This window comes from Chrysochloris asiatica, unplaced genomic scaffold (genome assembly GCF_000296735.1).
Source record: "Chrysochloris asiatica unplaced genomic scaffold, ChrAsi1.0 scaffold00062, whole genome shotgun sequence".
Classification (NCBI taxonomy): domain Eukaryota; kingdom Metazoa; phylum Chordata; class Mammalia; order Afrosoricida; family Chrysochloridae; genus Chrysochloris; species Chrysochloris asiatica.
In genome coordinates, this window is record NW_006408580.1 from 11,111,499 (window position 1) to 11,136,863 (window position 25,365).

General features: G+C 36.8%; 1 protein-coding gene across 2 annotated transcripts in view; it reads right to left on the reverse strand.

Annotated features, from left to right (window-relative positions):
* The window catches only part of USP9X (ubiquitin specific peptidase 9, X-linked), a 94,335-nt gene that overhangs the window by 43,937 nt on the left and 25,033 nt on the right, over positions 1-25,365 (reverse strand). For both annotated transcript variants that reach the window (XM_006864266.1, XM_006864267.1), the window contains exons 11-20: positions 24,554-24,760; positions 21,626-21,762; positions 19,815-19,948; positions 10,726-10,813; positions 7,386-7,728; positions 6,205-6,300; positions 5,582-5,793; positions 4,250-4,490; positions 2,781-2,930; positions 1,868-1,988 (exon numbers count right to left, since the gene is read on the reverse strand). In XM_006864266.1, the coding sequence (XP_006864328.1) occupies positions 1,868-1,988; positions 2,781-2,930; positions 4,250-4,490; positions 5,582-5,793; positions 6,205-6,300; positions 7,386-7,728; positions 10,726-10,813; positions 19,815-19,948; positions 21,626-21,762; positions 24,554-24,760 (1,729 nt within the window). The remainder of the gene's footprint in view (positions 1-1,867; positions 1,989-2,780; positions 2,931-4,249; positions 4,491-5,581; positions 5,794-6,204; positions 6,301-7,385; positions 7,729-10,725; positions 10,814-19,814; positions 19,949-21,625; positions 21,763-24,553; positions 24,761-25,365) is intronic.

Sequence of the window (25,365 nt, forward strand, 5' to 3'; positions counted from 1 at the left end):
CAAATGACTACACCCAAATTTTACAACCACCAGGAACAGAATTTATAACCACGACCTTTTCTTAAAGGAGCCCTGGAGGTGCTGTAGGTTAGGCTGCTAACAGCAAGGTCGGGAGTTCAAACCCACCAGGAATATGATGAGGTGGTATGCTCCTGATAAAGATTTACAGCCTCAGAAACTATTAAGCAGGGGTTGCTATAAATTGGAATTGACTCCAAAGCATTAAATTTGCAGTTTCCTTTACTTAGAACGCATTTCTTTTAGAACTGAGTATGTGTGTGAGCACACATTTGTGCAAACACATAAAAAACAGCCATCTTGAGAGTGGTTTAGCATACTACATTAAGTGGCAGCTATGAAACTGGGGATTTCCCACACATCATCTCATTCAATACCCACAAGTCTACAAAATCATTAGCCCAGTTTTACAGAGAAGGACACTCTGAAAATTCAGACTGACCTATGTCTAAGGTCACGGAACAAGGAGCTCTGGTTGCGTAGTGGTTACGAATCAGGCTGCTAACCTCAAGGTCGGCAGTTCAAAACTACCAGCTGTTCCGCAGGAGAAAGATGAGGCTTTCTGCTCCCATAAAGATTTGCAGCTTCGGAAACCCTGTGTAAAGTCACTATGACTTGGAAACGACTCCACACTACTTAACAACAACAACAAGGTCACAGAACAACTAGGAGAAGGAGGCTTTGAACTCAAGTCCATTTGATTCCAAAGCCTAAGTATAACTTTTTCTATTGGAAAACAATCACCACTTGACTTTTTGGAAGTTGTGGTTTCAAATTTAGTTAATCTACTTTGATTATCTAAAGTATATAAAAAAGTAATCTCTCATGTTTTCTGTTTGAGCTAGGCAGTAGTCACTCTCATCATCTGGTAGCATCACCATATTATAAATTAACTAAGACAGACCTGGGAAGAAAAGAGCCCTGTTGTGTCACAAAAGGATAAGCACTGGACAGGTAAATCACAGGGCAGAAGTTCAAACCTAACAGCCGCTCTCAGAAAAGTCATACAGGGTTGGTATGAATCAGAACCAACATGACAGCACTCAACAACAACAGAGAAAAAAAGGAAACAGCCCCTAGGTGGCACAAATATTTAAGTGCTGGACTACTAACAAAAAGATTGGTATGACAAGAAGCTGTGAGTCAATACAGATCAACTGAAAATGCACATCACCTGACAAGTATTCTGTCTACAGATTCATGCCAGAATATAAGTATGATGCAACAGATAAGTCTGAATTGAGGGGACAGTCTACTAAGTAACTAAACTATAATCTCCCAAGGCATTAAATTCATGAACATCAACGACTGGAATAATTCCAGAAAGGAACTAAATAAAATAATCTAATGCAAACTAAATACAATGTTTGGTTTTGAACTGAAATTTATTTTTTATTTTTAGGGGGGGCAACTCTAAAGGACATTATTAGAGAACCTTGGATGGGGTCTGATGATTAGACAGTTATAACGTATAAATGGTATGGCGCTCTATGATTAGCACTGAACTGCGAACCACAAAGTCTGAAGTTCAAACCCACCAGCTGCTGCTCAGAAACCCTATACAGGGTCACTGTAAGTTGGAACTGACTCAGCCCTAACAACAACACTGTATCAATGTTAATTTCCTGATTTACATGATTATTTGGTTATATAGGAAAATATCCTTGGTTTCTTGGGCTGTACAAAAACCACAAGGGTTGCCTGTGGGCTATAGTTTGCCAATCTGCTGTAGACTACAGCACACAGTATGTCCCAGAATTTGTTAACATCCCACAATTTACTAATATGTACCTCTTTATTATCTAGCCTATACTTTATATCAAAGTCTCAAAAGACAAAAAACTCTTACCTGGTGGCATAAGTTTCATAAGTATTCTTGCTCCATCTCTAAGAGGTGGCATATTTAGACTGCTACCCAAGTCTGCAACTTGCCAAAGGAAAGAGATGTACCTGGGATGCAGTGACATTATCTAGAACACAAAATGTTTACTTGTAAATTACTTCCTTGTCCACACATACAAAAAAACCCTGAAATTTATTTAATCTCTATACTTTTGCTCTTTGAAATGGTCTGCCTTCCTCATATTCTCACCTTTACTAACCTTTCATCATACAGTGTGAATGTATCATCCAAGCAATTGCCATTTATTTGTGGTAGCTCTTACATGGTTTTGCTAAATAATGTATCTCATACACAGTACTTAAGAAGAGTCTGTACATAAAAAAAGCTGCCATACCTCCTACTAGCTGAATTCTTAATTCAATTGTCAAAGGGAGTCAAATCCTTGTCACATTGGAATGGCTGGTATTATTGCAGGGATTGTAATTATTGAGAGGGGAAGGGAATGAGAAGTTGCTGTTTCTTTAGATACAAGATGTGTTACTGACAGAAAAGAACGTACATAGATCTTTTCCTTACAGAAAGAGTTCTAAAGGGAGAACAGATTTTATGGTGGTATTTGTCTCAATTTATATGTTCAAGAATACCATGATTCGCCTGCTAAAACTGATTATTTCTATGAAAACACATTATACAGTAAGAAATGCTGTTTTAAATTTCAAAATAGTTCCCCCCCCCCCCCCCCCCCCCCCCCCCCCCCCCCCCCCCCCCCCCCGACAGATCAATTCTGAACTTGCTTGGGTAATTTGGTATATTGCCTCATTATTAAGCCATTCAAGGGAGAATCAAAACAACAATTGTACCTTGTATAGTTTTCTATTCCCAAATTAAGTACAAAGCCTTGAATACTATATCTACTCACCACCCCAGGCAAACAGCTTTCCACTTCTGGATTGGGACCATCACTGTAATGATTACCATGGTTTCCAGGAGAGCCAGTTGAGGAATCAGAAGAGCTATCAGGACTTGAAGGCATATTGGAACTTATTTGGGTAAGTTTGGCTGTAATTAGCTGAAAATGACACATTATAAAAGCATCAAAGACAGGAGAAAATGCACACAAACACTATTGTAAGTATAGAAATGTATTTAAAAGTGTTGACTAACCCTTCCAAGACTAAGATGCAACAGAAATACACGCTCTGATTGGTGACCAAACGCATCACCGATAGGGGAAAGTGGGGTAAAAGCAGCAATGAAGCGGCAAGCGAAGCCCTACAATGTTTGGTGGGCTTCTGTGGACCCGGGTGGATACCTGTTTGGCCAGCAGTGTGGGGAGACCTGGGGACTCTTGAGCCCAGAGTCAGTGGCGTGGTCACAGAGGACTAGAGTGGAGAGTGAAGCTACCAGCTGATAGGAAGAGGGCATAGGCACAAGAACACCCACACTTGCAGATGGTACCCACTTGACCTGGCCTCAATGACTGGATGATCAGAGCTCAAGCAGGAAAATAAAGAAGAGGAAAAAAAAAGAGTAATCTGATACAATTTGATGAACTTGACCTACACCTATGGATGCAGTAACTCAAAAGAGGGAACAAATCCTTACAGCAAGCATCATTCCCACCCCCTCCACACACAGAGTAGACAGAGATGGGCAACTTGGACATTGGATACCCAAAATGGGGGTGGGTGGGGGGGGGAGGAACACTACAAAGGCAAGAAGTGACTGGCTTACAAGCTTTCAAGAGGGAACCTAAAGCCAGGGGGCATGGAGGAAGGCATAATCTCCAGTGAGTACTATCCCATCTGTCTAGGCGGAGCTGATGAAACGAAATGCAGAAGGGTCACTTGTGATACAATAGTGAATAATTGTTATCAGGACTGATTGTGAGGGTTGGAAATGTAAAGGCAGACGTTTTATAGCAAGGAAGGGAGTGATTAACTCTCCAGTCTAGGAGCGGAGGTCTCTAGGAGCATCAACGGAGAAAAGCCAAGAGCGGGACCCTACCCAGAGAAGCAGCGATGCCTGAGATAGAGGCAGAGACGATGCCGTGGAGTGATGAAGTGGCTGGGGACTTTGGATCCAGAGAGGGAGAGGGACTGTGTGCTAAAGGCTGGGGGGAGAGGGGGCGGGTTTGTAGGGTATACCCTTTGGTCGGTTGATGATGCATGAGGGGATTGGAACCATGACAATGAAACGATATACGATAGAATGAATGCAAAACTAAAGGTCTCTTGAGTAAACTATCATTTATTCACACTAGGTGTCATAGTTCCTGTTTTAACTTATTATTATTATCAAGACACCTAACATCAGCATTTACTGAACACATAAAAAAATACCCTCAGGTTTACTTTCTTGTAAAATGATGATTATATATAGACTTACCGATTTATCTTTTAAGTTTAATTGTCCAATTAGCTTTCTATCATCTGCAGAATCTATCAGCTCACCACCAACAAACAGCTCAATTTTTGTATGAGCCACATTGGCCTTAATACGATTAAGAATACAACGTCGTACTGAACCAATTGTATCATTTGTATGAGACCATATGTCCAAGTCATCAACCTGTCTGCCCTGGTTTGGAAATCGAACTATAAAAGAGAGGTGTTTACCACGAAAAGCTCTGGGGGGGAAAAAAAGAACACCATCAAATTTAGAAAACTTAAATATTGATACTATGTATTTTATATTAAACTAGAGGAAATTATTGATGTTATTCACATTTCAAAAGTTACTTTTTTTTTTTTGTTCCATTGAACTACAAATAATAGAAGTAATCTTGAAAACAACATATCCATTTGTGTCATACTCTTGTACCTATTGTTGCAGAAAATTAGGTACCTAGTTACACTTAACCCAGAGACATGAGTAACATGTGCTAGAAGTTAAATTTGCTAAGACTACTTTTAAATGTGGAAGATAAACTTTAGTTTGAGAATTTCAAAAAAAAGTTTATTATCAAAATTAATCCTAAAATGATACTTCTGTTGGCATTATATATATATATATATAATCTTTCATACAGGTTAAGATAGGAAATACAAATCATATTTTTAAGAACTTTATATAACTTCATAGTAAACTAAGAGATCTCTTGAAAAAATATTATTAACACTTTATCATTCATGCTATATAGCAACCATTGCTATATAAGTCTTCCAAGGAATGGCCGTTGGGTTTGCACTGCCAACCTTTCAATTAGCAGTGCAGAGCTTATCTTACAGAGACACACCACAACATCTTTAAGCTATAAAAATAAATTCAATTTTAAATTACTAAATGGCTCCCCAATAAGAGAAATTTTAGCAGACCATTTAGAAATATGCCCTGCTATACTGAGTATTTGCCACAGCAGCTTATAAGAGTTCTTTCCAACTATTCTCCAGCCTGATTATACGAAGTGTTGAAAATTGCAAAATATTAATGTGACCCTTAAGACATTTTTCAATGAAGAAAATGAAAAGTAAAAGGGAAAACTAGATTTCATGAATGAGAATGCACTGCCCCCCCCCTCCCCCCAAAAAAATATCATGGGGAAAAGTGGTCTATTATTAAAAAATCAGTAAGCTGCAAATATTTTAATAATGAGCAGGACAACATTTCCTAAAAATGAAAATTTTTTTCACTCGTTTACCTATACACCATTTTTTTAATCACATGGCTAGGAAAACAGCAAACCAGTGAGAATTTGCAACAGTAGATAAAATCACAAACCTTGACATGGGTAGAATTGTTCTTTCCTCATGATAATCGCTGTCACACTCATTTATATATTCCCTTAAAACAGTTAATACTCGAACCATTCGGACAGCTTCCTGTCTAGCACAATTAATACTGTCTTTATCACCATCCAAAACACACAACGTGTCATAGGATGCTTTCAAACGATCAAAACAAGACTGAATGAAATCTTCATGGATGACCACCTATAAAGGATGGACCAAATTAAAAACAGTAAACATTTCTTTCAAATGCAAAATTAAGGGTAGCGTAAAATGAGTATTATTATTTTTACACTAATAATCTACAATATAAAAATGTTTATTAAAAAGAGGCCAGAGATGAACTTCAGGATCAGGTGTCAGTATCAAATCGAGTAGAACAAAACCATTTCAACATACACAATCCCAACTGCATCAAGATAAATATTAAGGGAAGATTCATTTAGTCAGTTAATTTTTAAAAGGAAAATATGGACTAAATGGTTTACATATATTCTTAATTAAAGCTAAGAAAAAACAATTTCTAGTTAATTGTTCAAGAAAAAAAATTTTTTTAAGCCAAAACTATTCTTTCAATCAGAATTCTGATTTGTGTAAATACATCTCAATCCTCACCTGGTTGACTTGTAACCGTGGACCAAGGTTTGTGTATATCTCTTTAAGGAGATCAATAGCTCTGCTAGCAATATCATCATTGCTTTGAATCACAACCTAGGTTCAAAAAGATTGAAGTGTTACCACCTTTCAAGAAATTTGTTAATTGGGAACGAAACTTAAATAGAAACCATATCCTGTTATTTTAAGTAGTTAGTAAATTAAGGTATAATTATCAAATTAAGGAAAACAGACCAAAAGAATAATACATATAAAACCCAAGTCTTCGAATAAAGTAATTTAAAGAAGGAAACAAGTATTTTACACACATAAAATAGACTTTGACCAGTATCATTATACTCTGCAATTGAACAACTAACTTGGTAATCAAGTTGTAAAGCATTCAAATATTAACATTAGTTAAAAAGAATTGAGACTAGATGAAATTAAGTTTAGCATAAAGGTTTATCTCTCCCCATTTCTACAGACCTCCATAACTCATCTAATTAAATCAGTGCTATTCAATAATGGTAATAAATAATAATGCTGAAAATCCTATCCACCACCATTACCTTTTAAAGGTGTTTTAGAGCCAGTCTCTTACAGCAAAAAAAAATCAGGCCTTTCTTTCTCATTTCAAGTAGTTTTATAACATTTAATATTATGTATACTTTGATTTTTTTAGTATTTCTACGGTTTGAAAAAGTTTAAAGAGGCCACTGATTTAATTAGTAAACACCTCGATCTATTTTCTGTTTGCAGACAAATATATCTAAAAACCAATATAAACTATATAGCAGGTCAGACTTCAGAATATCAAATGAGACATAAGACTTAAATAAAACATAATATTTTACATCCTCACTGCCACTTCAAAGAATATACACATAATCCTTTCTAAAGCAAGTCATCTCTTCTGTCTCCTAAAATAGACGTAAATGTAGACTTAACCTAAAGTTTACATTAACATAGAAGAAAAAGAAATTGACATTGAATGAAAATAGGAGGAAACAATAACTTCCAAAAGAACAAGAGCACCAGGGAAAGTGTGTTTCCATTGGCAAATGTCACAAAAAGAAACAATTACAACTCCAAAATCCTGGGATGAGAATCAGAGAAAAATATATAATTCCTATACAAAATTCTGGTTCATTACATGTTTGAGAATATAGATCAGATATAGCATTTTAACTTTCTCTCACCCTCCAAAGGTAGTCTAAACCAATTAACTCCAAATCATCCATCATATAGGCTCTTCTTTTTGCTACTAGTTTTCCTTCTCGACAATTCACAGCTTTGAAGAATCGCTCAAAACATTTCATTCCATTTTCAGTTAGTAGGGACGGATCAAGTTGAAGCACATTACTTTCAAAGAAGTCCTTGTTAATATCAGGATCCAAGTCTGGTTCATCCCCCATCAACTTGGAATACCACTTAAAACAAGCTTCACGATCACAAAGGTAGACTGCATTCTCAGCTAAGCACTTCCATATTTGCTTTGCTTGAGGAGCACAGAGCCAGAGTTGCCCATCTTTCAATAAAAATCTTAAGAAAAACCAAAAATTTAGACATTAGGATCTGCAAAATTTGAAGCTTAAGTGCAATCTATTTGGTTATGTATATAATAATAATTTGGAGTCCTGGTGTGGTGCTGTGGGTTAATGTGCTGACTTACAGGGTCAGAATCAACTTGACGGCACTTTCACAACAGCAACATAATACATTTATCTCCCAATACATTTTAAGTACAGATTTTAAAAAGCTATTTCAAAAAAACTTGTCTCTTCAGAGATGGGCAACTTGAACATTGGATACCCAAACGTGGGGTGGGGGACGACAACTACAAAGCCAAGAAGTGACTGGCTTACAAGCTTTCAAGAGGGAACCTAGAGCCAGAGGGCATGGAGGAAGGCAGAATCTCCAGTGAGTACTATCCAATCTGTCTAGGCGGAGCTGATGAAATGAAATGCAGATGGGTCACTTGTGATACAATAGTGAAGAATTGTTATCAGGACTGATTGTGAGGGTTGGAAATGTAAAGGTACATGTTTTGTAGCAAGGAAGGGAGTGATTAACTCTCCAGTCTAGGAGCAGAGGTCTCTAGGACCATTAACAGAGAAGACCCGTAGAGCAGCTGGTGAGCTTGAACCGCCCCGCCCGGCCAGCCTTGCAGTTCAAATGGCTTTGCAGTCTGGCGCATTAACCCATAGCGCCACACCAGGACTCCAGAGCTCCTTTACCTAATATTAAATTTAGGGAAAAGAAAACTCTGGTATGGTGTGATAGAATGCACTTTACTTTTTAAAGTTTTAAATTATTTTTTTTTTTTTTTTGAAAGGTGACAGTGAAATCCTTCTTCAAACCAAAATCTCATACAAGTATAACAGGAAAGTGTAGCTGCCCTAGTTGTTAGAACAAGGGAGAATGAAAAGAGAAGAAACTAGAGATGAATTGGTTTTTGTTCAGAAACCTTCAAGGAACCTCCCTCACGAGCCCTAAGACTCCAAGGTAAGTTTGAAACATCATAGTCTAATGAAAAGAACATAGACTTCAATGGTGATAGTAATGGCAATGGTTCTGATTCATAGCGACCCTGTACACGATTTCCAAGGCTGTACATCACTATGGGAACAGAAAGCCTCATCTTTCTCCTGGGAAGACTGGTACATTTTGAACTACTGATCTTGCAGTTAACAGTCTAGCTAGTGATTCACTATGCTGCTAGGGCTCCTTCTGAACTCAGATTAAGACTTACGTAGGTATTCAACTCCATCACATACTGGCTATGTGACTTCTATCAGGTATTTTAACCAATCTGAATCTTGAATTTCTTATTAATCAAATGAGAATAATACCTACCACACTTTGCTATGACTGAATGTAATGACAGGCATTAAATGGCAGGTTTCTTTCCCTTCAGTGAGGTGCCACAAATCATATCAATAAGCACTAAACAAATAGGATACAGTCTAGAAGAGGTCCTCTGACTCCTAACTTTAACAGAGTAAAAAGGTATAAATGCTTTCTTGTTCTAGTAAACCTAAGGGATACATCGCAAGCTAACCAATAACAATGGCTCTTTATGACATTGATTCTCAATCTAGGTAGGCAGGCTCTTCTATTCACATGGTTAAAGAAATAAACCAAGAAGTAAAATATTTCCCTTTAAATAAACGTGAAATTTCTTAAAATCTGGTGGCTGGAATTCAAGTTAAAATAATTATGTAAATACCTAAGTTTTGCCTTAAATAAGCATAGTTTAAAAAAAATAATAAAAGGGCATAATGAAAATGGGCCACGGAGAAAATTCTCCAAGATATAATAAATTGTTGTTATAAAGTGCCGCCAAGTCAGGTCTGACTCAGTGACCCTGTATGGGGTTTCCAAGGGAGCGACTTGGTGAATTTTAACAGCCTACCTTGTGGTTCAAACTTACCTTGCTTACCCTAAGGTGCCACATCAGGACTCAATATAATGAAATCATAATAAAAATCAAAATAATAAATAACAATAGACTTCCCAAAGTACTGACGTAGTCTGGACATTTACTCTGAGCATATTTATGGTCCAAATATACTGTTCTGTTTTTCATTAAAAACTTAGCACACAAAATTATGGTAATGATCTTTGTGACTCTCTAAATGTAGTGCAGTCATTAAAGGCTAAATATTACTGAGTAAACCTAGCTTTGTACTACATTTAACTTCAACTTAATGGAAATCAACCTCTTTTCCTTATCCCCATCACAAATAATGTTTTTATTTACCTAAGGACTAAGTTGAGAATGGATGGGACGAAGGATGGAATGACAATAAGAACTTCAGGGAGAAGTGGCATAACTTGTTATACGGAGGGGAGATGAATCAGCTTGTGATTGGTTGAATGTAAAACCTTCACTCAATACACAATGTTGCTGTTGTTGTTGTTAAGTGCCGTGGAGTCGGTTCAAACAATATAAAGTTTAAAAAAAAACAAAAACAAAAAACTTTTAGCCTAACTTTGTCAACTATTGTAAGGATTAAAAAAAGTACTAGGACTCAAATCACCTTGCTGGGGTGCAACCTTCTAAGAACTGCCCTCCCCCCCTTTCCTTAAAAATATCAACATGGTTCAATAACTTATTTGTGTCCAACATAAAATTTAAAAATTTCTCTAAAATCATACCTGTTTACATTAAACAAGTATAATTTTAGTATAAAGGATAGGATACGCTTTCCTCAAATATAAGTATTAAAAACAGTTGAAAACTCAGTCCATTTTAAAATATTTAATAATGCCCACATAGGAAAATGTCGTGACTTTTTAGGCAATAATGAGGGGGGGGAACCATTTAACTTCAAAGACAAAAAAGACCACCCAAAATAGACCTATAAGCAAATATACCAACCAAACCCAGTGCTACGGAGTGGATTCCAACCCATAAGTAATGATTATAGGGTTTCTGACTGTAAATCTTTATGGGATCAGTCTGCCTCACAATTCTCCAGTCTGCATTCCTTATTTGTGTCTTAAAGAGAACCACACTAATTGTTTGAAACATACCTAAGGAAGTTAAGCCGTTCTTGGACTTCTTGAACATGACTGTATCTGCTTCCCAGCCTCACAGTTTGTGGATCATAATCTTCGTGGTCTGCAAATTAAAAAAACAGAAAATCAAAAGTTTTTATGTATGGACATCACTACTGACTTTAATCAAAGGAAATTTAGTCAGTTAAAAAGCCACCTGAATTCTACTAAAAATAAAACCTTGTAATTTATGCTGTATGTGTGAGTCACTTTGAAACTAGTAAAAGTAAAGCTAAGTCCTAAAAAAACAGAGAGAAGGTTCTTCTCTGAACAAATTCTTGAGAGGTTAGAAATGAAACTTTGACAATGTTTAGAAATACACGCTTTTGATGCTTTGGTGAAGAGAAGAATCCATGTATTATGAGTTACTGTTTCCTAGTTCTACATGCAACAGCATCTGTCAACAATGCTAAATATGAATTGCCAACTTCCATTAAAGTCAATTTCATCAAAGCTCAGACACTATTTCTCAAGAAACTACTTCTTAAGAAACTGGAGAAAATGTTAAATAAATACAAACTTTCTTACACAGACTACCATTCTAGAAGCACCTGACTGAACAGTGGACTTCAGTTACCTTTTCTAAAACAAGTTCATGTAATGATTGCATACTTGGTATTTTTAGTGGTGACTTTTAATAATGTCAACCTTGAACAATTTCAAGACTAATACAAGAATTTCCCTATAACCTTTACCCAGATTCACCCAACTAGACTAGACTTTGCCCCATTTGCTTCGTCACCATATATGTATATGAACATCATTTCCCTAAACAATGACTCTTTACACTCAATATTGTGTTATTTCGAATCTCGTAACAGGACAGTTTCTTAAACAAAGGGACTTCAAAAAAGTTTGTGGAAAAAATTTCATTATCCTTTAATTCAATTTTTCCACAAACTTTTTGAAGGCCATCCCCAACACCTGTAAAACCATGGTTAAGTTATCAACCTGTTAGAATAGTATTTTATAACTCTGAGTTTCTCAGAAGTACATTACTGACATTGGGGTCACACAATTGTTTACTGTAGTGGTCTGTTCTGCTCATTGTAGGTTGTCCAGCAGCATCACAGGCATCTACCAACTACATGCCAATAGAATCTCTTCTAACTCTGTAACACAAATATGCCTCTGGTGTCTTTAAGTGCTATTAAGTTAGTTCTGACCCCTAGTGACCCTATGGTTTCCAAGGAGCAGCTAGTGGGTTTGAACTACTGACCTGGTGATTCTAACTTACCTTGTAGTCTAGCAAATCAGCCTGCTGTGCCACACCAGGACTCCCCAAAATAGGCCTTTAATAAACACTGCTAAATATCCATATAGCGTATTATTTAATCCATAGTCCATATTAAAGTTTAATCAATTTTCTATAACCCTTTATACTTTTTTCTCCAAACCCAAGACTAAATAAAGGAATGCATTTCTTTTAGTTATGTAAATGCCTTTTAGCGTTCTTAAATCTGAATAAATCATTTGCTTTTTGACCTTTTTGAAAATCATGCAGCAATTCAGTTTATGTACCTCAAATTAGGCTTCTCTATGCTCTGGTCACATAGTGGTTACAAGTCAGGCTGCTAATCTCAGGGTCAGCAGTTTGACACTACCAGCAGTTCCGCAGAAGAAAGATGAGGCTTTCTGCTCCTGACAAGATTTACAGCTTTGGAAACCCTATGCAGGGTCGCTATGAGTCAGAACTGACTTCACTGCACTTAAATACCACCAGGCAAGAAAGACCGAGGATTTCATTTGGAATCCTAGTGTGGCGCTGTGGTAATGCTCCAGACTGCAAAGCCATTTGAACTGCAAATTTGGTGGTTCAAGCTCACCAGCTGCTCCTCGGAAACCCTACAGAGGGTGTCACTATGTGTCGGAATCAACTCAACGGCACGTAAAAACAACATGCATCCTCATGATTAGATTCAGGTTATGCATTTTGGCAAGACCACCATCAAATGATGATGTCCACCTCAGGAGGCACAATTTGTCCATTTGTGGCAATACAGATGATGCTACTGAATACTGATCATTTGGTTAAGGTGATTTCCACCAGGCTTCTTCACTGCAAAGCTAGTATTTTTCTCACTCTACTTAATTAAGTAATTTGTGGAGAAATACTCATTCTGCCTGTTAAGTGCAGTCAAGTCAGTTCCAACACACAGCAACCCTGAAGTTTCAACACACAGCAACCCAAGGAGTTTCCGGTGGGTTTGAACTGCCGACCTTGTGGTTAGCAGTCCAGTGTTCATCCTTCAGTGTGTATGTTGCCTCAGCAGCAAAATTTTCAATGTGAATAAAATAATTAGTGATACTAAATATTCAGGTATCAAATGAAAACGGGTGGGAAGAAGTGATGCCCCGCGGTTGAGAGTAATAAAGCTATCACAAACTTGTCATTATAAACTGCAAGTTATTCGTTTTCAGAACTCAATATGAAGTAAGTTCAACTTTTAAAAAACATCTTTGAGATAATTTCCATAATAAAGCTATCATAAACTTGTAATTATAAACTGCAAGTTATTCATTTACAGAACTCAATATGAAATAAGTTCAACTTTTAAAAAACATCTTTAAGATAATTTCCATAAAATTTCCATTTAAAGTGTATAATTCAATAATTTTTAGTATAGTCATAACTGTATACCCATTAACACAATCTAGATTTACAATATTTTTCTCCACCCCAAAACCATCTCTGTACATAGTAATTTACCATTCTTCCTCACTCTATATTCCAAAAGAACCAAAAATCTTTGTGGTAGAGTCCATCCATTCCAACTCTCAGCAGCTCCATGTGTCACAGAGTACAACTGAGATAGATCCCTAGGGTCTTCTTCACTGTAATCATCATAGAAGCTAACTACTAGGTTTAACTTGCACAGTGCAAACCACCTACCTTCCAGTTAACTGTTCAGTACAAAATGTTTGTGCTACCCAGACAATGAATGGACTGCCTACATTTAAGGCAAGTCTTCTACACACACACACACACACACACACAAGAAAAAAATATTCATTTTTCTTTACTGGTAGGGTGGGGGTGGCCTTTATAAAAGACAGTTTTGCTGGCTTTGAGATTCTTAGTTGGCAGCTTACACCTCCACTCTCAGCACTTCAGTGTGTTTTCCTAATGCCTTCTGACTGTCAATATTTCAATGAGTTGTCATTAACTGTCAAGTTAGTCCTGACTCATAGCGATCCTATATTGGGTTTCTGAGAAAAACCTAATGAATCCTTAGCTATTAAACTTACTTCGGCCTGTGCCCAAAGGCATGGTGCTATAAGATAAACACTGGACCGCAAGGTTGGTTTGAACTGAAATTATGTAGGCAGTTCAAACCCACCAGCTACTCCTTAGAAACCCTATACAGGGTGCCTGAGTCAGTGGTATCAACTCACCAGCACAATTACCACCTTCAGATTTTTCTCTTTGACTGTGTGATGTGTTTATATTTCTCTGCATTGACGCTACTTAGGGTATGCTAAGCTCGTTGGATGTGTAGGTTAATATTTTATTAGTCAAATTTAGTCAGTTTTCAGTTATTTTTCTGTCCTGCTACTCTCATTATATATATATTGGTGCACTTAACAGCATCCTACATTTTTCTCAGAGGCTCTGTTCCTTTTTCTTTTTTTTTTTTTTTTTGCCAGTTCAAACCTATAGTAAAACCCTGCTAGTAAGCTTCCCACTACACTGGTGGCAATATAAGATAACCACTGGATTGTTTATAGTAAGGTTGGGAGTTCCTACTCACAGCTTCTTCTGTAAAGAGTTTCAAACTCAAAAACCCTATATAGCGTTGCTATGAATCATAATCAACTAGATGACACCCTAACCCCCAAAGCACAGGTTGTTTTTCGCTTGACTGTTTAGTGACTAGGTAGAACAAAGTCTGCCCACTGCTGCAGCCTCTGATATGTCTACTCATCAGTGTTTTCACCCGTCGGACAGCTTAAGACCTTTATTAGTCAAAGTCTGTATTATGTTTAAGGCCAGTTGACAATTAGATATTTACACTTACATTTATGTGTGTAACTTTGCCCACATCCTGGTCTCTTTGCATCTTGAGTGGCTGTAGCCTAAACACAGACTTCCTTCACACCTAGAGCTGACTATGATCTTCGGAGGGCTCATGGCTATCTTTTTATTATTTTTTAAATCTGGATCTGTTATAACTTCTGGTTGCTGTACTGTTTCAGTTGTTACTACTAGTACACAGAGTCATAATACAAGCACTCTTCATTGCTCTTTCACCATATCTCCACTGCTTAGTAGTGGGAGTGGCTACAAAACCTACCTCTCATGGAGTGATACCCCTGGCTCTACAAGCACGTACTAGTAGGGAGGATTGTTGTTGTTAAATGCCATCAAGTCGATTCCGACCCATGGTGACCCTGTATAGGGTTTCCAAGGAGCAGCTGGTGAGCTTGAACCACCGACCTTGCAGTTTAAACGACTTTGCAGTCTGAAACATTATCCCACAGTGCCACACACATAATTTTTTCAGATAGTCTTTCCTAGCATGGGTCCTCCACCCATGAGCAAACTAGGGTGGGAGTAGTTGAGGCCCCAGTATTAGCGGTCTAGAACCAAGTTACTTCAAGTAAGAGCTAAGTGGGGTAAAAGCATGTCGGTGCTTTAAACGGAGACAATCGGGAATAGAGCTCCAATACAACACTGGAAAGGATGAGAAACACTAGTAGACTGTCACTCATCAAGTGAAATCATAATTGGAGACTGACAGCTATAGAATAGAAAGGACCCTCTTCTTGGCTGCCATCAGCCCAAAACAGTTTGCATATAACAGAGCTCAGAATGGGTAGAAGGGAGCCACGTATAGTAGCTTGTATGCTATACACTTTCACTGTAGAGTTTCAAGATTTCCTTGAATAGCTGTTTCTCTAAAATTACTAAATTTCTTTTAAGAAATGTACCCAATTAGGACATTTTCAGAGAAATTGTTTTTTATAATTTCTTCTAGTTAAATGAGCTTTGTTATTAAATGATTGTTTTGTTAGGGAGAATATCTGCATCTTACTTTAGCACTCCAAGCTAAACCTCCCTTTTTTTTCCCCCTTCATATATTCTAAATTTTATCAATTCGTATTCTCCTTTAGCAAGGAGTCCTAGTGGCATAGTGGCTATTAACCTCAGGTTAGCAGTTGGAACCCACCAGCCACCCCACGAAGAGAGAGAGGCTTTCTGTTCCCATAAAGATTTACAGCCTCGGAAACGTTACGTAGGATCACTAATAAAATCAATTCAATGGCAGTGGGTAAGTGGAGTCTCATCAGGAGAGCTTTTTGTTGAAATGGGTTCAAGCACAATCATTATTTATTTTGCTACTCTGAACCACAAGGAGCTCTGGCAGCATAGTGTTAACATTTCCGACAGCTATCCTTCAAGGTCAGCAATTCGAAACTACCAGGCATTCCCACCAGAGAAAGATGAAGCCTTCTGCTCCCGTAAAGACTGACAACCTTGGAAACCCTATGCAGGGTCGCTATGAGTCACCAACAACTCTATGTCACATAACCACCACTACTATCGCCACTCTGGATCCACATTTGGCCAGTGAGAGCTAACTCTCATGTCCTTGTCAACATAATTTTTTGAGCATCTCCATACATTGTATAAAGAAACCCTGGGTGGTGCTGTGGGTTAGGCATTGGGCTGCTCAGTTCAAGGTCAGCAGTTCCAACCCACCAGAGCAGCTCTCTGTGGGAAAAAGATGAGGCTGCCTGCTCCCATTAAGATTTAGTACCTGTAACCCTACATAGAGGTTCACTATGAATCGAATTTCACTTAATGGCAGTGGATTTTGGAATTCTGATTTAAACTTTCTGGAGTAAGATGTTCAAAGTCCTCTCTCTCTATCCTTAGCCTAAAAACAGCCATTATTCCAAAGCGCTATAAACAGAATAAAATGGGACACTAGTAGCTTAATTTGCTTTTAATCACAAAGAACCCACACCAATGTCATAGTGGTTTGTAATTTTGTGGAAATGAGTCAGATGCACTGAGCAAGTCTAGCCCAGAATCGCAAGTCTAGCAGAATTGCTGCTAAATAACACTCATGAAGGAATCATTTTTTTCTGGAAAATGTTTCTAAAATCTGCCAGTGTTGGATGTAAGAGAAAATGGGAAGAAATGATGAAAATTGGCAGTCCTAAGGAACCACAAGAGTCCTCATGTGGCGCTGTGGGTTAATACGCCAGACTGCAAAGCTGTTTGAACTGCAAGATCGGTGGTTCAAGCTCACCAGCTGCTCATCGGAAACCCTACACAGGGTCGCTATGGGTCGGAATCGACTCGACGGCACTTAACAACAAGGAACCACAAAATCCAATATCGTGATCTAAAAAATGAACGCAACTGATCCCCCCTCAACTGACACAGAAACCAGGAAATAAATCGTGATTATATCCTTCCAATGAATTGAGTGAAAACTGATCATTGGTTTGTTCTATTGCATGCACATATAAAAACTTCTTATAGAAAGAATGGCATGGACGGCACCAGTGCATGAACACAACAGCAGTGTGACTATGAGTAAAAGTTGGAAAGAATTGAGTAAATTCATTCCTCTGACAGAACATTAAAGAAGTGAAATCAGCTGACCATGCTACTGAGGAAATTTTTTTTTCAAAGCTGAAAATGCTAGTGGAGACGAAATATAGGCAAGGACAAATGCTTAAGGCATCTAAAATGGGTACCAGAAATTGAGACCATCAGTGAACTGTGGAAGGCTGACATTACCTGGCTCCATAATATTTCTTGTTTAATGGGATCTATGCAACATTTTAATTATACAAGGCCCAGACCATCAATTTCTTCAGAATTACAAATTCAGAAATGACAGTAATTGATAGTACCACATAAGTAATTTGATGTCATGAAGTTTAATATATAATTTTCCTAGTCTAAAAAAACTTATTTTTTCAAAAGAGAAATAAAAACACATGCAAAAAAGGGTGACATTTCTCCCATATTTAAATATGTATACCTTTATCAATATTTATCAAGAGGACTGCACTCTATTACAGATGGAAAACGTTACTTATGTTAGGAGAAATAGAAGGTATAATTAAGTCAATGAATTTAGAAAAATATATTAATACCAGAAATTCTAACGTTTAGTATTTGCCAGGTAGCATCAACTCTGGACTCAGAACCACAGGGTCGGCAGTTCAAACCCATCAGCTGCTCCTCAGAAACCCTATACAGGGTCCCCTATGAGTTGAAAGGGACTCATCGGCACTTACACATTCTAACATGAAGGTGTAATGGGGTAAGAATTGGGCTGGTAACCTCAAGGTCAGCAACTCAAACTCACCAGTTGTTCCTTGGGGGAAAGACTAGGAAACCATATAAAGCAGCTCTTGTCTATCCTACAGGGTTGTTCCGAGTTCAGACTCAATGTCAATGGGTGGGTGGGTCCAGCATAAAGAACTTGCCTAAGGTCATACAGCATATTCAAGCAAGATTTTTAAACCAAGACAATCTGAAACCTTTTACTTTGTGAGAATAGAAATATAAAGAAGAGAGCCTGAAAAGTACACATATTCAATTATCACTATTCAATGAAATTGAAATTGAGATTGAGCACATACCATTTGGATGGCTCTATTCTGGTGGTCGTCATGAGGTGCTATAGCCTTAGCGCTCGACTACAAGGTTGGTTTGAAACACAAGGTCAGTGGTTCAAATCTACCAGTTACTCCTTGGAAATCCTATACAGGATCACTGTGGGTCAGAACTGACTCAAAGGCACTAATAACTTTGGGGGAAGGTCTGAATTGGCAACTGTGAAGGCTTTGTATCACCAGGAATATAAGCATAATGAAGAATATGAGTTATTTTCATTGAGCCTTAATGTTTGAGGATCTAAAGTATACTACAAGAGGGCTTTTAACACTTCATGGAAAAAATGGAATGAAAAGATAATGGAACCTTTTAAAGATCCCTCGTATCATATGGCAACTTCATTTCTCATACTGATTTTGGCTGTATTTGATAGCAAACATAAATCATACGGTTGCATGCCTATAATGCCTTCCCAATTCTGTCGTGCTGCTTAGATAGAACTAAAGTGCTACAAGATCACTACCCTGATAGCACTGTAGATAAAGCAATGGACTGCTAAACACAAAGTTGGCAGTGCAAATCCACCAACTACTCACAGGAGACAGATAAATGCTTTCTGCTCCCAAAAAAAGAAACCCTATTTAGGGTCACTAAGAGTCAGACCTGACTCAGTGGCAATGGAGCTTTGAACATTGACTTCTGCAGACCCAAACACAAGGAGTAGTTTAAATCATACTCATTTATGTTTAATGAGTGTTATTTTCAGTTCTCCACTGTGCTCAATTATTCTATACTCTGGGAACAAATTTGGCCCTTCAGGGCAGATTTTATTACTGGCCTATGAACATGACATAGAAAAAGAGCATGTACTAAAGAACATATTTCTGCTCCACCACAGACTCTGATATAACTGTCAAGAGTGCAAAATAGTATTGAAACTGGGCTCCATATGTGGCAGGTGCTCAAACACTGTTGAAATCTTAGGAAACTTTACCCCAACACATTTAAACAATTTCAAATTCTCAGAGCCAATGAGAACACCATAAATCCTGTAGTCACTTGTCTCAATTTTTGTGAATTTTTAATTAAGTCAAAATCTCATGAGGATGGTCGAAAATTTGTAATATATGTAAAAAACAGACCTAGCCAAAACTATTAATAGAGGATTCAAATAAATGAATTTTTAGTCACGTTTTCTTGAAAAACAAAGTATTAGTATTCAGAAAAAAGAGACTAAAAATGAGCCAAGTACATACCTAAGAAATTAGGGGAGCAGGAAAGACAAATGCTGGCCTGAAGTTCATGTTCAGATTTGGAAGTGAAAGTAGACTGTAAACTCATTATTTAAAACAAATAAATAAAATCAATTCTCTTGTATATCTTAAATAATGTTTTCATTGAGAAGATAATAAAAACAAAAAAATGGCTGAGAAGGAAAGTCACTCTATTATTTCCTATATAGTTAGCTTACAATACATACCTCTAGCATACAGTCTCATGCTTTCCATGTAAGTTGCAAGGTTTTCTGCTACCAAAGTTACTAGGGCATGATTGTGCTGAAGTTGATTGATTAAGTCATGACGATAAAATACATGGGGACTTCGCTGAGTTTGACTGAAACGAGAAGAACTTAACAATATAATTAGGTAATTCAACTTCGTTGTAATCAAAAGTTTCTACTATCTAAATTATTAGTTACAAATTAAAATGGTTTCATTCATAATAGAACTATAACTTTTGTCCATCCTTCAATAAAAGGGGCAATTGAAAATAAGCGCCCCCAAAAGATTAATTCCATTAATTTTACATGACAACTATGAATCACTATTTTCCAACCCCATACCATGGGAGTCTACTTCAATGACTGGTTTGTTACCCTTATACTAAGTAGTGCCAATGCACTTACTAGTTTATATGATTATTTCAAGAATTACAAAACAGAAGCATTCCCCCTTTAAGAACAGTACCACAGTATGATTCTATGAATGAAGTGAAGAATTTAATCAAAAGAAAATGCTTGAAGTAAAATTTTTACTTAATTCAGGGTATATTTTGAAACACTGGGTTGTAGTCAAGTTACCTATAGGTGTCACTAGAAAGACATCTAAGTTCATTTCAAGCCTATTTTGCCAGCTTCATGAAAGTCAAGCAATTCTCACAATCATGACTCCGTCTAATGGAGATGAAGCTACCATTATTTTGGGGAAAACAGTTATGTAAAACTTATCATAGGCAATAGACAAATAGATTAGAGAAAAGGTCTAAGTCAAATATATAAAGTGGGTCAATTTTACTTAAAATGTTTCTCAAATGTCACTGTCAATAAGGTACATGTCTTAATTTTCATCACTGTTTATTCCCTATAAACTTTCAAAATCCATGCTATTTTTCCAACCTTGGGGAGTAAAAGAAAGGCTTCAAAAAGTCAATGCAATAATTATCTTTTCATTCCACTTTTTCCTTCAACGTTTTTAAGGCCCTTTTGTAAGAGGAAGTTTGAGTTTAACATAAAACATATTTATGATTTTTTTTTTTTTAAACTTCTGTTTTAGGCATAATCATTGCATGCTACCAGCTGAGCAATCATCTATTCTTACACATAAGAAGAAAGTTTCTAAAAGATGACTGTAAACACTTTATAAAAGCTCTTATGATTGGTTAGACACAATGTTCACACCCAGGAATCCTGGCTCCATTTGATTATTCTTTCCATTACAATGCGGCATTATTTTTAATTTCAAGCTAGCTAAATTACCAGAAAACACAAGAACCAATTGTCCCAATACCCAGAATTTGATGTCTAAAATAGTATATTTAGGCACAAATATTTAACAGAATAACTATATCAGGAAAAAACCTTTTAATAAGAAATATTATCAGAAATGTGGGATAAACGGTGGAAAGTGGGCACAGAAGGAAATAATGGCAAGAAGGATGTAAGGAAATGAGTAGTGAGATTAATAGGCACAATACATCAATACATGCCATGGAATTGTCTGTCATACTTGCTAGAAATAAGCGAGAATTCTGAACTAAGACTCAGAAGATACCGTATCATCTCAATTCTGAAAAGCATGGCTTATCAGTGGCTAGATCCTTCCTGAATAAAATAAAGCCAAGTGGGTATGAAGAAGGATTACTCTTTTTGTTTCAAACTAACTCATCTGTTAACCTCCTGATATCTCACTTGAATTTTCTTTGAAATTTGATCTTACCAAGTAATATGCTGTTTCTTTTTAATATAATACATACATTAAAATATTCAAATTCTCTCTCTGTTAAAAGCCTTACCTCAAGTTTTGAGGTGCTTCACCAAACAAACTACAAATTTCTCTAATTTGTTTCAGTGCGGGAATTACCCATTTGTCATTTGTGCGAAGTTCTTCTATAAAGCGATCTATCCACTGGATCTTTTGTGTGTCACGGTCCTTAAACAAACAATTTCAATGTTTTATATAGATCAGTATTAGGAATATTCTACCTTTAAATACTTTTGAGAATAAGAAAACAGAAGCTTTTCTTGTAAGATTAGCATCAAAAGATTACTGTACGTGTAGTAAAGAGTTCAATTTAAAAAAAATAACCTGCATTAAGTTAATTTTCACTTTACATTTACTACAAAAATCCAAAGAGTAAAGCACTATTATAAAATGCTCAGTATTACATGGAATCAGATATTACCTATACAAAAAGTACAGTTCTAAGTACCTGATAGAAAATTTGATTTTTTAAAAGTATGCCTGAAGGTGGGCAGTTATATATAGCTTTAAGTAATGTTTTAAGAGTTTCTACCATATCACAGAATTTACTGAGTTTGTTCTCAGCACATATTTCTAACCACAGTGAGGAATACTGAAAATTTGTATGTTACAAAAAATAAAAAAGTTCAAATATTAAGGGGGGTGGGGACGGGGGAGAATCACCAAAAAAAAAAAAAACTATATCCACATACACAAAAGGAGAGAAAAGGGCTGAGACAGGCACAAGCAGTTACTAGTGCAAAATGCTACAAACCTTGAAACTTTCAAATACTTTTTTATGTATCACACTTTATTCTCTATTTCCATTAAAACTAATCAGAAGTGCAAGTTTGGGTACCTAAGAAATTTGGATTATTTTATACGTAAGTTTGTATTATTTTATTTAGTGCATGTGTACTATCTAAAGGCCCCTGATATATGTGTATGTACATATGTACCCCAGCTACTAATAGTTGGGATTTTTTGCAACATATTCACATTTCTATTTTTGTTAACAAAATTAGGTTCATATTCTAAATCCCAATATCATCTGTGAGCCAGACAAAATTACCAACTTAAAAGAGCATGCTGTATTTGATCAAATATTTAAATAACTCATCCTTAATATGATGGCTGGAATGTGATTGGCTTGGTAGGGCAAGACCAAACGATTTCGAGGACGGGGCATTTCCCACCCATGCTACAAGTGTTTTTGCATTAAACGATTTCTGTATCATAAAGTCTTTCTAAATCAATAGCCATTCTTGTATAATGGATGCCTAACACATTGTATAGGAAGGAGGTCCCGGTGTGGCACTGTGGGTTAATGTGCCGGACTGCAAAGTCATTTGAACTGCAACGTCAGCAGTTCAAGCACACCAGCTGCTCCCTCAGGAACCCTCTACAAGGTCGCTTTGGGACAGAACCAACTTGATGGCAGGCAACAACAATAATACATTGTATTAAGTCCTATGTGTGGCATCATAGGAAAAGCACTGAACTGCTAACGGTAGCGTAGGTAGTTCAGACCCACTAGTCACTCCTTGGAAACCCTACTGACTCAGAGACAACTCAACAGCATTTAACAATAATACACTGTATAAATGATTAATAACTATTCAGGAGGTTTCCACAAGTGTCCATTCCTATAAACAGGAAAAAATGTCTTTATGTTCATCTCCAATTTGTGCCCTTTCTTCTTTAAATGAAATTTGGGGAGTCCTGGTGTTGCACTGTAGGGTAAGCACTCAACTGCAAGGTCAGTTTGAACCACAAGGCTGCCGATTCAAATTCACCAGCCACTCCTCAGAAACATTTTATATGAGTTGGAACCAACTCAATGGCACTTCCTAACAACAAGTGTACATATATAAGGTTTTAATAACATCTCTATATATCAAATATATCATGTTCTGAAAATCAATTGGGAGGCGGGATGGGGCAGAAGGGAGTGGGAGTTGGATAATGCGGTTTAAAAATGTGCTTCATAAACAAAAAATGAAGAAACTGACAGTCAACGTTCTACTACTAGTAGTTCAGTGAAATACAGTAAAGTAACTACAGATTAACGTGCAAAACACTCTGCCAGGCACTGATACTAATGCAAATTAAAGGAGGAACATACTCATTGAATACTTGATAGTAAATGTACAAGATTTTGATTCACGCTTCTCCATAGGGTTTCTTGATTCAAAGAAATAATTTAAACGCCACATACTTTTTACTATTTTAAATACTCAAATGAAGTATTTGTCATAAGTATACTAAAAAACTGAGTATCATCTGAATCAGACAGCCATTTGCATTTATTCTCCTAACCTCTAAGCCTAAATTTCAGGTTATCAATGTACCAAATACTTTCATAAAATTAGTTATTCAGGATTCTTCATTTTACTATGTGTTAAAACAAATACAAGTCAATGCATGGAAGCTGTTAGGTGATTTACTTGTAAGAAATACACTAAACATTTCACTGTTCAGCAAATACCATTCATTTTTTTTAACCTCGTAGGTGTAAGGAAAATCTATTTCTGTTAATCTCTAAAACATGAAATAGGCATTTCAACACCATATATTTAAAAATGAATTCCGGGTGTGGTGCTGGAGCATAAATACTGGACTGCAAACCACAAGATCAGCAGTTCAAACTTACCAGCTAGCTACTCCTTGGAAACCCTTATAAGTTGGAACCGATTCCACGGCACTTAACAACAACAACATATTTGAAATACGATCATTAGTCTGTTTTGTTTCTATTGTCTATCATCCAAGGAGAATAAACTGCTTTGCACATGACACACAAAAAAACCTTGCTGTAGAGATATAAGAGGAAGAACACAGACTAATTTGAAGAAAAATAAGCCAATTCCTGAAGGTCTCAAAAATAACAATGTTGGAACCAACTGGAATTATCCTGGAACAAAAGCATCCAAAATGTGAAAAAAGGTAACAGAACATGAACAAAGGAGCATGCCCTTACCTGGGAGCAACTATAATCTAATATTTTTATGTGGGCACTGAGAGCGAGGTCCATGATGTCTACAGGCACATCATCACTGTGGGCCAGATTCCACAGAAGGTTCAACACTTTGTGTGCCATTACACCATCTTTATCATCTTCTGCTAGACGACGTATCAGCTCAAGTAGCTTTTCACGTTGTTTTTTACTTGCATTTGTCCAACTGGCCTAGAAAAAAAAAAATTTAAAAGACATGAAAGTAACACCTATTTGGTTGTCGTTGCTTAAACTGTCACTGGCTTAACTATAGCCAATTCATCAGAAAAACAGCATAGCTGAATACAGAATTTTCAAGTGATGCCCAAAACAGAACAGTTTTCAGAGAACAGACTTCAATTTCAGGATAAGAAAAAAATGTCTATTTATAATGAAAAAAATACCTTCCTTAGAACCAGGGTTACTGAAACTGTGACACTATAGACATTGCGGTCTGGAACACTCTTTGTTGTGGAGAGTTGTTCTGTGCACTGTAGGATACTGAGCAGCATAGCATCTCTGACCTATATGCACCAATGTCAGTGGCATTCTCCTCCCTATATGTGATGACCAAAAATGTCTCCAGACACAGCCAAATAAAACTGCCCTTGGTTGAGAACCATTGCCTTATTCAGTCTTGTTATTTGGGTCTTAAAGATTATGTTAAAAGAACCAAACACATCTCATAAAATTGGTTTTCTAGGTTTGAAGTCTTACAACCATAATCTCTCATGGGACAAACCAATCAATTGATATAATGCAGAGTTCATAAAGTGTATGTTCTACATTCTAAAGTG